Source organism: Sipha flava, unplaced genomic scaffold (assembly GCF_003268045.1).
Source record: "Sipha flava isolate LNK unplaced genomic scaffold, YSA_version1 39_pilon_pilon, whole genome shotgun sequence".
Taxonomy (NCBI): domain Eukaryota; kingdom Metazoa; phylum Arthropoda; class Insecta; order Hemiptera; family Aphididae; genus Sipha; species Sipha flava.
In genome coordinates, this window is record NW_020273107.1 from 348,291 (window position 1) to 361,343 (window position 13,053).

The 13,053-nt window shown below is 35.2% G+C and overlaps 1 protein-coding gene across 12 annotated transcripts in view; it reads left to right on the plus strand.

The window, feature by feature from the left end:
* Nucleotides 1-13,053, plus strand: part of LOC112688478 (calcitonin gene-related peptide type 1 receptor-like) — a 174,526-nt gene that overhangs the window by 159,849 nt on the left and 1,624 nt on the right. For all 12 annotated transcript variants that reach the window (XM_025561669.1, XM_025561680.1, XM_025561671.1 and 9 more), the window contains one exon: nt 7,173-7,390. In XM_025561669.1, the coding sequence (XP_025417454.1) occupies nt 7,173-7,390 (218 nt within the window). The remainder of the gene's footprint in view (nt 1-7,172; nt 7,391-13,053) is intronic.

Below are 13,053 nucleotides of genomic sequence, written 5' to 3' on the forward strand. Positions count from 1 at the left end.
AAAACCACAAGCAATACCGGTGCAACGCGATTCGGTGTCAGTCGATTCCCAAACTGACACGAGCTGTACCAGTTGTCCCCGATTAGATCGATCGCAACCAATAGGCATTACTGACAAACGCAACCGGTCATCTCACGGACGTCGTGCAGACACTTCCCGAAACGCAGAATCAACACTACCCTTTGCGAGGCTCCAAACAAAACTTATTTTACTAATAATCATAGTCACCTGTAAATCACTAGGTCGTAATTAAATACGATAATATGTAATCAGACTCGGTGACAGCTGCACGCCATATCGGGTAGTATCTAATTAAAATTTAGAAATGTAATATGATAAACTTTCTAGGTATCCCGTTTTCATACCGTACGGGGCGTGCCCAGAGCCGGATTATAGTTTTTAGGGCCGTAAGCACATTCATATAAATGGCCTACACATAATTTTCATGCACTTAAAAACATTTTATTTTATTTTCAATTATTTATTAGGTATCACAAATAAAATTAAAATAGTTATAATTTACATCTGAATCTACATTTAAAATTTTGAATTCTGATATTAATTTTCTTTATTATTACATTATTTAATTATTAATTCTATATATATATATATATATTAAATATCATCATTATTATAATTTTGTTTATTTAATATTATTTTTAGGTAAAACCCGAGTCGCGATAGTATTAAACTAATAAACTTCTGAGTACTGATCACATCATAAAGGTAAATTAATATGATGAAATATTTTTGGAACATTAGTTGGAATAACGAAATAATTGATACAAATCACAGTTACAAGTTTACAACAAATTTGATAACCATAATATAAAATTATAAATTCATAACTACTCATGAGAAAAAAATTCTTAAACTTTATTTTTAATACATACAAAATTGATTTTAAAAATTATGGGCCGAATTTTTTTTTGGGCCGTAAGCAATTGCTTATTTTGCCTACCCTTTAATCCGGCCCTGGGCGTACCATTTATGACGTATTAAATATAATAAAATATTGTTTTGTTAATTAGTTTTGTCATATGCCAACAGATATCTCAACGCGTTTCACGTTTTATTTTATGAGATTTCCACACAAAATATATTGCTATTAAAATTTTAAGCGCGGGGCCTGGACAAATGCCCCGTTTTGTCTCCCTCTAACGCCGGCCCTGCTGAAACCCTGCTGTGGTGCACGGAACTAATAATTTTCTAAAGCACCCGCATCCCACCCAAATCGTTTCGATTAAATCATAAACGCTTTCGCCGAAGAATCACGATCGCGTTGAAATCGACCCGATTGATAATCTCGGATAGCGATAGGGATGGGGCTACGAAACGGCGATTAGCAAGCACGGCATTATCGCGATAACGCGATGATTAATCGTCGACGGATAAAAAACCGTACCTCGCCGTGGCGTTCCTGCGACGGGAGTGGGGGGATGAATCAGCAACAGCCCGCCGGAAAACGGCTTTCGGAAAAATTATTCTAAAACCGAACGCACGCGCTTTACCGAACGATATAATTTATTCCGATTCAGCCCCCCCCCCCCCCCGTGTTGCGAGCGCACTGCAGCACGCGGGTGTTTACGACGCACATTTTTATTGCCCCACGGCGATGCGACGCGTTGGAACAATTAATGACGCGTGCGCACGTATAAGTGGTCGGGTATTTTTGGCGCGTAAAATTCTGAGCATGACTGGGGTGTGTAGGGTAAGCAAACGAATTACCGCGTTTAAGTCGTTCGGAAACGCGTAAGACCCGTGGGAAAAGATTTAGCCCGGAGGTCCGAAAGGAAAGTTAATTTTTTCTTAACACCCCGCAGCAGCTGAAACACCTCACCGAGGTCCTGTAAACGTCCACCGAGACCAACACGTCAGTGGCGTGTTTAGGAGAGATTAGAGAGATATATCTCCCCGCTCGGTCTCTTTGTTTCTTAATATCCGTGTTTTACTTCATTATTTTTGAACGAGATTGTAAACATCAATAAATAAATAAATATTATAGGCAGTGAGGGAGAGAGAGTGAAAATAGCTTTTATTTTTAAAAATACAAACCGGACTGCCTGACGAACACGTTGCCTATAATGACACAGTACACTTATCAGACGTTACTTTACAGTTTGATTCGATGGTACGTAGTTACGCGTAGACATGATGACGTTTACAGTATATAAGTATAAATTGCAATATAAATACATAGTTTATTTATTTTTATATTATTAATTCACGTAATTCATCGACTTATAGTTTTAATTTTACTTTATTATTGAACATTTTAAATATGTATTTATATTGTTATAAATAAGTTGTAGTAATAGTTAAAAATTGATGATATTTACTACACATTGTATTTCAAAGGAATAGGAAGGGAAAAAATTATTCATATCCCCCTCCTCTCGGAGAAATCCTAAAAACGCCACTGCATCGTATGTGGACCCGATTCACTTACTAGTATTGAGTCGAAGGATCGCATTTTTACCCGTCCAACGAATAAACAAACTGTATACGAATGAGAAAGAACGTCCGGAGAGAGAATGCGACCGCCGAGCAGTGGAAATACGTTGGAAACGAGATGAAATCTAAAATTACTTTGACATTTCTTTGTTAAGGCCATCGCGGCAGACGTAAAGTCCTTGACGGGTCGTCGGTGTGTACACCACCGCATTGCGTGTGCGATGACAAACGAAGGAGACCGTATTTAGCTCGGCGAACGTTTCGAACTTAATTGAACGAAGTATATTTTACAATTAAAAAAAGAAAAAAACCAACTTTTTCTACGGCGACGCTAAGTAAATATTCGTTAACCGTCTGTTTGCTCAGTGTACTCAGTTATTCGCTGTACGATCGAACCACCCTTACTGCACATGGCACGTGAACGTATTGTTTAATGTACACCGGTGTCAAAGGGAATAGATGTCGTATTGGAAACAGTATCACTCAAAACAGATTTTTCACCGTACTACGGTGATTTAAAATGTCGCGTTCAATTAATAGTATAAATCAAAACGCATTAAAGCTGTTCCGGTGCGGTCACTGTACAATTGTTCTTTGAGAGCCTCTCGCGATTATTTTTGAAATTCAAACCGAGTGCGTGACGGTGAGCGACTAAATCAATATGTGTGTATCGAAAAATCGCGAGAGTCCGTGTGCACTCGGCTGGCTGTTGCAATAATGCGGTTTCGTAAAATGTACATGGACAGAAATCATTATTTTCAATGATGAATCATGTTTATTTATTGAGAATTTAAATACATTTGAATACAAATGAGAACAAACCCCGTACTGTTATAAGATAATGTAATGTTGTGCAATACAGTTTTTAAATTTGTCTGTTCTACGTTGTTTAAATAAAAAAATAAAATATTTTAATCTACTGTTGCGTAAGTTTCCCCGGCACGGCGACACAGTGTGTGCAAGTTGTGTGGAGTAACGATAATTTACTAACCACGACGGCTGTATCCTTGGCAACGTGAAGTCGGTTAGTGAGAATATCTAGATCGAGGATGGAAAGTGAGTGTTTATTCCACCCTCGCTTTTTCTAGATTGTCGTAGGAAGCACGGTGGACAATCGCGTAATAATCGGAGTACGTTAACTGCTACACTTGCGCATCACTAGTAGAACTCATTGTTTTTAATTCCGAAAATATTCAATGATGATAAAAATAACGGAAATAAATATTTTAATAAACTACTTAACTCGTAGGAGTTTACGTATGTTGTTCGCATCTTAGTAACGGATATCATTGAGATAATTAATGATAAATACGATGATCCAGAATCGCCATAAAGGTCGAGAGCTGCAGCTCCGTCAGCACCATTAATACGCAACCTAACTGACATTTTCGAGAGCGAATTTCATAGGATACGATAAATCAATATATAAACTATTTGTTTATTTTTATATTATTTTACAAGTATTAACCGTTTAGTGATTTTTAATTTTAATTACTTTATTGCGATAAATCAAAATACAAACCGTTCAACTGGTGTATCAAATCCGTATTGATGTAAAGTTAATGACAATTTTCGTCAGCAGGCAATGTATATAAATTATTCATTATTATTATAGTTGAATAAAATCATTACAGCTGTATCAAAAATAACTAAAATACTAAATAAAATACCAAAATTTTATAAAAAGTATCTTAATGTACTCCCTAACTCCAAAAATAAATAAAGGATTTGATACAATAAAAAAAATTGCCATAGAATTATTTTAAACTGGAAACCAATATACCAATGCACATAAAGAAATTAAAATTAAACAAAAAAAAATTTTGTTGTGAAAGAAGTTAGATGGATCAGTTTTTGTTTCTAAAATGGTTGATCATATTTAATTCAGCAACAGAACCGAATTTATTGAAAGGGTCAATTGAACTACTTATCGAAAATTCGAAAGGCTAATAATTAACAACACTGTTATTACAATTTTTCAAAAAAATATGAAATGTCTATAAAACAATAATATAAGCAATCCTGGGTATTAGCGAACCAATAAATTAAAAGTGAACTTAATAAAAATAATTTACTTAATTAATTTACTTCTAGGTGAATTTAAAATTAGCATATGCTTTTTTCAATGTTCCGAATTTTCAAAACTAGAAAAACGTTTTCACCCCAGAAAACAGTATTCCACCATTAAAAAACAATTGGATATTGTAGCACTGAGCTAATGAATAATGTTGCGACAACCTAATCCATGGAGACCACACTGTTGTTAATAGTGGATGACTATTGCATTGGATCAACTATCTGTGCGATAAATTAACGTGCGTTGTAACAAATTATTCATTGAATAACACATAATGTAAGAGTTGAAATCTCGAGAGTTTGGTTTCTAAACAAGAACATTTACATATTTATAACTATTCAAACATATGTTTCTACGAGTTTCTGCCAGAACATTGATTTTTTCTGATATTTTAATGTAATAAATTATTTTATGGGGATCGGATAATCATAAAATCGCTCGGCACGCATACCCTTCATGTCCCTAGAATCTCCTATAATCCTTTCATACCACCACCATTCCATCTTCGTATAACCTCCACACCTATTATTCAAAACTAAAATTATGCTCCTGTATGGCAGCAGTAAGCGAAGGTAAATACGTGTTTGCTATACGGTTTGCTTCGACCTGTAACGGCTACTCGATTGCGGCCGTTTATTTAATTTTATTATTTTTGGAACACTCAATATATATTCATAAATTCAGTTATTTTAACCATCGCGCAATAGGTTTATTGAATATTTCTACTTGGTCGTTAGCTCTAGGTCGACGCAAATAATAAACAGAATCGATTGATATCGACGATTTTTTTTTTTTTTTTTGTTATCTTCAGACGTGTATAAGAGTCTATGTCAGAAAACAACTGATAATTAGACACGCAATCATTACAGGTAGAAATTATTATTTTTGTACAAAAATCTTTAGTTATTCGGTTTATTTCTATTAATACTTTACGAATTGCGTGCCTAAATATTTAAATCCTGAATCCCGTTTGATGAAATAAAATATTAATCGAAGTAGAAAATTTACAATCGAATCAATCTAATAATAAATATATTGTGGTCTGGATAGTTTGATGGAAATCTAGTAACATAGACAGATCCATAAGTCCATTTCAACAGCGATTTTATTGTCAAATATTTGATATTAAAGAGGTTTTGTCAAATAAAATCAAGATAAACACGTGAAGATAACAATCGAAAGTCCGTAAAACGTTTGTTGTTACAGAAACAGCAGTTCTTTTTTGAATTGTCCCGGCATTTATAATGACCCCTAATACTCATAACTAGTTGTACCTATCCTGCAATGCAGGATTGCGATTTATAAAATATTCATAAATAAGATTTTATTATGCGTTTTCATTTATTTTATTATGTTCATTTGTATTAAGTTATTTTGTGAAATGTGAGTAGTTATCACATATACTTCGACGCTCAACGAAAACAATTTTTTTTCTAATTAACTTCTCTTAGGTATCGGTTGAAACCAAGTGTAGCTAACGATAATTGTTAACTCAATGTTAAGCTTAAATTACGTGATTCTCATGTTCGTTAACTGAACCCAAAACAATAGTTAACTGAATTAATATCATTAACTTGTTCAGGCTTAAATGTAAGTATACGGTAAATGTTTTGAGCCACTACGATTTCTACTCATAGAAAAACAACACAATACTTTTATAGACAAAACTGCCCATGAAATATTGGAGCATTCCTTCAAGTCGAAATCATGTAGAAGAAAAATAAAAACACTTATCGTGGTAAATCCATTACATTTCTAAAACTGAAATAGTCATATGAATTTTGTTTTAATCTTCTTATTTAATATATACATAACGATTAGTATGAAAAAAACATTGATGGCCACGATCATCAGTTTGTGTACGTTATAAGATTATTAAATGTTATAAGATGAAAAACTAATAAAGAATTAATCATTTTTATTGAACCCGTTGAATCAAACATTGAAAATAAACTCGATTAAGCTTCGAAAACATTTGAATTGGTATGGCTAAAACAGAATTTTTAAAAATGGTCCGATTAAATCAATTCAAAAGTGAAAAAAACCAAAAATGCTATTAAAAAAAAAAAAAATAATAATAAAAAAAAAACAAAAGATAAAAGCCGATCGTTTCATTTTGTGTGGTACGAACCAAACGTACGACTCGGTAATAGAAACATTGGGAAAACGAACGCCAAACGCGCACCATTAGTGTTCTAGTCGTAATAATCGTTTAGTGTAAATAACAGAAATCCTTTGACTCTATTCGTAGCAACTAAATATTACGCTCGGGGCGAAACTTCAAAATGCGGTCTAAGTATATTCATTTATAAAAGAACTCACAGAAAACTGAATATTTTTTATAAACGCAATTTATATAATAAATTTTCCTTATAATTATGTAAGCGTTTGTTAATTTTATTTAAATCGAATGTTTAACATAATAATATTTATAAATTAGATAAGTAAATGTATGATTACATAACATTACTTATATTTATAAGTTATAAGTAATGAGTAACTATTAAATTGAAGTTTTTTCATTTTCGTGCACTCCCGGGAATCGCGCTCGGGGCTTAGGCTCCTCTAGCTCTCCCCCCTTGCTACCGGCCTGTATATTGGTTGTATATTCTGTTTCTTTCACGCACTCGTTTTCCCACAGATATACTGCAGGTGTTTGCACGTATTGCTGCAATTCTTCATGGTGGCCAACTACATGTGGATGTTCTGCGAGGGGCTGCACCTGCACATGGCCCTGGTGGTGGTATTCGTCAACGACGTGTACGCGATGCGATGGTTCTACGCGATCGGCTGGGGACTGCCGGCCGTGCTGACCGGCCTATACGTCTCTTGGAGGAGCTATTCCCGAGACACCGAACAGTAAGTGACCGACACGTGTGCTACCGGTTCGCATCTTACCGAACTTATTTATAATAACATAGAAATCACCGTGGCGTAGATTGTCGATCTCTATGTCGGTGTCCAAAGCGAAACGCGATACAGAATCACGAGGGGGAAAAAACGTGCCACGGTATTATCTCGTCGACAGCTTTTCGATCGGCAGAAACATTTTGAGACCAACGTTTTTTTTATTTTCCGACGTGCACACGGAGAGTTTTTTTGTTTCCCTGACCATGATCCCGTTTCCGGTTGACGGACGCTCCGCTGCAGAGGTATCCTTACAGTTCTGTGGTGACTTTCGAAGAGACTTTCGTTTGGCGCGAGGCGGTTCCACCGTGAGGAGATTTCACTGCTATAACGGGTTTCAGGAAACGGGTTTCGAGCGTTGAAAAACTTGTCGTTCGAAGACAACGACTTACGATATCGTCTGAGAATAAAACGTTCGGACGTTTGGTCGTTGCGACCGACGTTTATTAGTTGGACCCCGAAGACCCTTATTCAGTCTAGTTTGGTCTCAGTGTTTTTAACGTGTTCAATCGAAACGAGTCACTAAATGTTCATATTGTTCGCCCGAAATCCGGCCGATTCGTTCGCGACCAACGATAACGATAAAGGCCGGTCGGATGAATCGCGTAATTCGTTACGTGGAGCAGAGTTGTACGAGACGACGCGCGTTCCGCAAGATCGCAGTAGGTCGATGATCACTTTGATGTGTGTCGATCAGCCGGAGATGAACGCCGTTAGGGATTGCGATGGATTTGCCTGGGAACACTTCGCGCATGATAACCGAATAAAAGAATTCGAAAACATTTGCACCGGCAACGAAAGTTCGTCGTGATTAACATACTTTAAATATCTATGTTAACAATACCTTGAAACGGTTGTTGTAGCCGATGTGTAAAAATCGCACGTAATAAGGTTTTCGGAACGATTGTAATTAGCATATAACCCTTTTTTTTTTTTCAAACCGAACATTTTAAAACAACACATTTTAAAAGTACTTTTGTAGACATAACTTTATGTATGAAACATGCCAATATCATAAAAAATAATAATTCAGTTAATTTATTTTAGAATATTATAAGAGTAACAATAATTATGTTTTGATATTTAAGTTCCCATTGAGCAGTCTAAATATACATTTAAATAAATGACATTAGGAAACAGAGAATTGGAGGCAATTAGTACGTATTAAAAGAAAAAAAGCTATTTACCCTCAAAAAAAAAAAAAGATAATGACAGACATCATTAATGTAATATTTATGGTTAAGTAAAATATACAGTTCGACGAAAAACTATACAATATTACTGTCCACCGACACAGTAATGTACCACTATTGCCTACACGTCGCGCCGTATTAGTATTTTTTTAACTGACGTGTTCAACAAGTAATTATCATTTCGTTCCGTAATATGACTACAAAGAGTTACCCAATCGGATCGTAACCATTGATTTTAAAGTGAAAGTGAAAAATCCCAATACTTCCCCATTTTCACTCACTTGTGTTGAATATAATATTTTATGCAGGTACTCCAAATGGCCGCCGGAAACCGTTTTACAAAAAACAATACATTACATTCATAGGCATTGTTTTCACATAATATACTTAGATTTTATTGAAACTTACAGTTATACAGATGACATATGTTCTGAGTTTAAAAAAAAATTGTATTAACTCTTTGCAATAGCTTAAGACTATAACAAAAAAAAAAAAAAATGTTTTTTTCATAGGCAATAAAAACGTTAATGTATACAAACCGCACATTGTTTGAACAAATAATTGAATAATAGTAGTAAGTATTTATAAATATGATTACATTCATAGACAGTACATTAAGTAGTGCATATTATTCTTATGAGAAACGTTAAAAATGTTGTTTGGAGAATAATCATAGCCTGAACGCGAAAACGTTGAACGTACAAAATTTTTTTTTATACACTGTATTATAACACTATTATGCGCGGACGCATAAAAATATCTATTCCGTGGCTTGGGTAGAGAATTACCATCAAGTTAATTTCGGTGAAAACAAGTAGTCGGGTCATTATATACAGTGTGATGATTATTATTTATTTTTATTTTTTATTTTTTTTTTGTATGCCTTTTATAATTACATATCTCAATCATCGTTAGTACGAGGTAAGAGTTCACGCAGAGCTTCCTCTGCTGACGGTTGAACAGCGAAAAAAAAAATACAAGTCAGAAAAAATAATTTGTAAGAGATGTACAATATTTCAAACAAACGTTAAATACTTGATTGTCCACGAATTATGCAGATTGGTTTTTCCCGACCGAACTAATAGTATCATTTGATTGAGATCAGTTTATAAAAAATAAAATCGTTGCACAAAAACACAATTTATCATGTAATACGATTGGTATAATATCATTAATGTAGCGTTGTAATTTGTATTTTATTTTTATTTTTTCGTCGAACCGTGTTCCAATTTCAGGCAGTCGACGGTATAAATAAAACGTTTCGTTCTCAACCGGAACGAATAAAATGAAAATCGTACAACGTGCATCGAGATAAAACATTGCGCCCAATGTAATGTAATGTATACACACACAAATAATTAAATATGATATTAATAATGACAAAAACGCACTCCGACCGACGGCTGTTCCTCCTTGGCTACTCTGCCGAAACGCGTGTCATAACTAAATAATTAACGATATGGAAAATCGAGCGCGCGTCGTTGCAACGCTGCGGAAATGAAACAAGTTTACACCGACCGACCTTTCCGACTGGATTTCCGGACGCGATCCAAACGGGATAAATTATTTACTGCAGTCGAACGTCCGCGTGAGTAAGAAAAAAAAAAGACCTGACACACTTGCTAGCGGGTACGATCACATACGTATTCGGCTTACGTAGTGTTTGCCTTATGGTTCCGATTTCGCTTTTGATTTCGAACCGCACAGTTGTTGGCTCGACGAGAACGCCGAGGACGTTTGAACTCCATGGTCCCGTACAGATATACGAACAGCGCTCTGTTATCATATAGTCATCGTCAACAAGTTCGAGCCTACAAAAATATTTGCTAAAGGAACATGTCGTCTACCGTCAGCAGTACGTTTTCGGTCGGAATGATTTACAACGATTTGCACTATTGTGTGTACGTATTAGAGCTCTGCACGGTCCGTTTTTTTTTAAACCGAACCGGACTGATACATTTTAACAAAAACCAGGACCGGACCGGATCGATAAAATAAAATTGAAATTCCGGGGTTTTATTACTGATGTGCGATTCGAATTTCTAGAAATTTAAACATAGTTATCTCATATTATTCGTCGTTATCATTTCGACAGAATAGGTATATATAAATATCTATGGATTATTAACCGATAGTGATAATTGCTTAGTTTTTTTTTTCTTATTTGTATACATTTGGAAAAAATACTGAAAACACAATGCAGGTAAATTCATTATCTCGTGTCCCAGCATTATATTTGTAGATCTGTATAATGGGCGAATATTATATCAACAACAAGACTATAATAATTATTATAAAAACGCGATGAGCTATTTTTGTATCCCAAAACGTTATAATCTAAATTAAAATAATACAATATTATGAAATTACTTTTTATTTTACTACGTCTTATAAATATATAAAATTATATAAAGTAAAGATCACAGGACCGGACCGAACGAAACCAAATTTGAATTGAAGACGGACCAAACCGGACCATTTTTTTTTTTTTTTTAGAGGAAGGGACCGAACCGGACCGAACCACATAAAATTACAATACGCAAAGACCGAAAAAGACCGGACCGTGCAGAGCTCTAGTACGTATGTCTCGGCGTGCGCGCGTGTAAGTGTGCTTCTCTACGTGTGTAAATGTGGTGTGTGAGCAACTATAGCACTTGTACAGTTAAATGTACGTGTAAACAAAATTGTAGGGCTGACCGTACAAGCCGGCATCAGAAATAACTTACGGTAAAAGATCAATGATTTTTCACGCAGGATAATTATAGACTCATTGAACAATGCGTATGAACTTTTTTCGTTTTCAACCGTGTGTATACTATTCCGTACTGAACGCGTTACGTTTACGCTTATCCTTCCTATGATTATTCTATCCTTATGTGGGTGTGTGTACGTGCGTTTGTGCGCACGTCCTTTCGGTACGTGTTACTCGATTCCGCGGTCAGTTCGGGAAAAATAGGGTACGTGGACAGAAAAAGAGAGAGCAATCCATTTCACGCGAACAATAAGACAGGAGCGCATCGATTATGTGCGTCGTCACTGGTATTTTGGGAAAATCAAAAAATGTCTAATCCTAGAAGATCCTTCTTGTTCTGTTCTCCGGCGACTTATCCGCAAACAGTCAATCGCAATCGAAATTCAAACGAATATTCGAATCGAAGAAACATAAGTCTTGCCGTCCGTCGACCGACACGAGCTTTGCGCCATCGAACCTCATCGACAATAACATTCGCGCGATCTATCCGCGGTAGATTTATTGAAATAACAATAGGGTGCCTCTACTCGGAACCGTTATTTTTCGAATAAAATGTTGCCGTTTGACGTGCAAAAAATAATAATATGCAATTACCAAATAAAATAACGAGCAAGATACGTGTTCTCGGAGTTGATATTTCGAATTGAACTCGATCAACCTTTGTAGCAACATTTGACAAATGTATTATTAACAGATTTAATGTGTATTGTTACGTAATCGAAACCATATCGATTCGCTGCGATTCGATTTGATGTAAATGTGTCATAGGATTTTTCGTTTACGTTTAAGAACTGCACCCCAGCGTGTATAGAACATTCGAATAAATCGTTTTCCTATTCTTTATACGAAAACGATATGAATAACGTAAAAAAACGTCAAATTGTATGTCAATATAAGTGCATGAACTCGCATGAGTCATCATTGTGATGCACTCGCATATGATTATTATGACATTGGATGGCACGAATACGTTTAAAAATCGATCGAACATTAATGTATTGACATGAACCGAAATAAAAGTGCGGTTACGATATATATTAAAATAATTCATCGTACAACTGCCTCATAGTTACAAACGTCATAAAATGTTTATATGTACCAACTAAGAGGTTTTATGCTTTAAAACGGTTCGACAAAACGTTATTTCTCTTTATTCACTTCGCTACCGCGCTGTCTGTAAGGGTTTAGCGTCTTAAGTATCTAATTTTTCATAATTTTACATAATGATCCGATATAAGATTACGTCGTAAAGCACACGCGATTATAGATTAACAGATTGGCGGTACGTTAGCTGTGTCGAAATAAATACACGAAAGATTCTTTTTTACGAAAAATCGTTGACCGTTTACTCTCGGGGAAACAATCAAACGATATTGTTTATCAATCAACACACTTGGGTTTACTTGAATCAGACATGTCTTTTGCGACCCGTTGCTTCCAATATTAACCGACGAAGTAAAAAATGAACGTTAAAAAAAAATAATAAAATATTAATGTCGTATCCGGATAATCTTCGATTCTTAGAAAATGGTAATTTCAATATATATCATGTTTTATCTTCTGATGAACTGTAAACGAACAAGTTTTAACCATCTGTAAAATGGTTTTATCAGGGCCGTCCAGAAGATGAAAATCAATGGAGGGGGATGGGGTAAATAGTATGAAAAAGC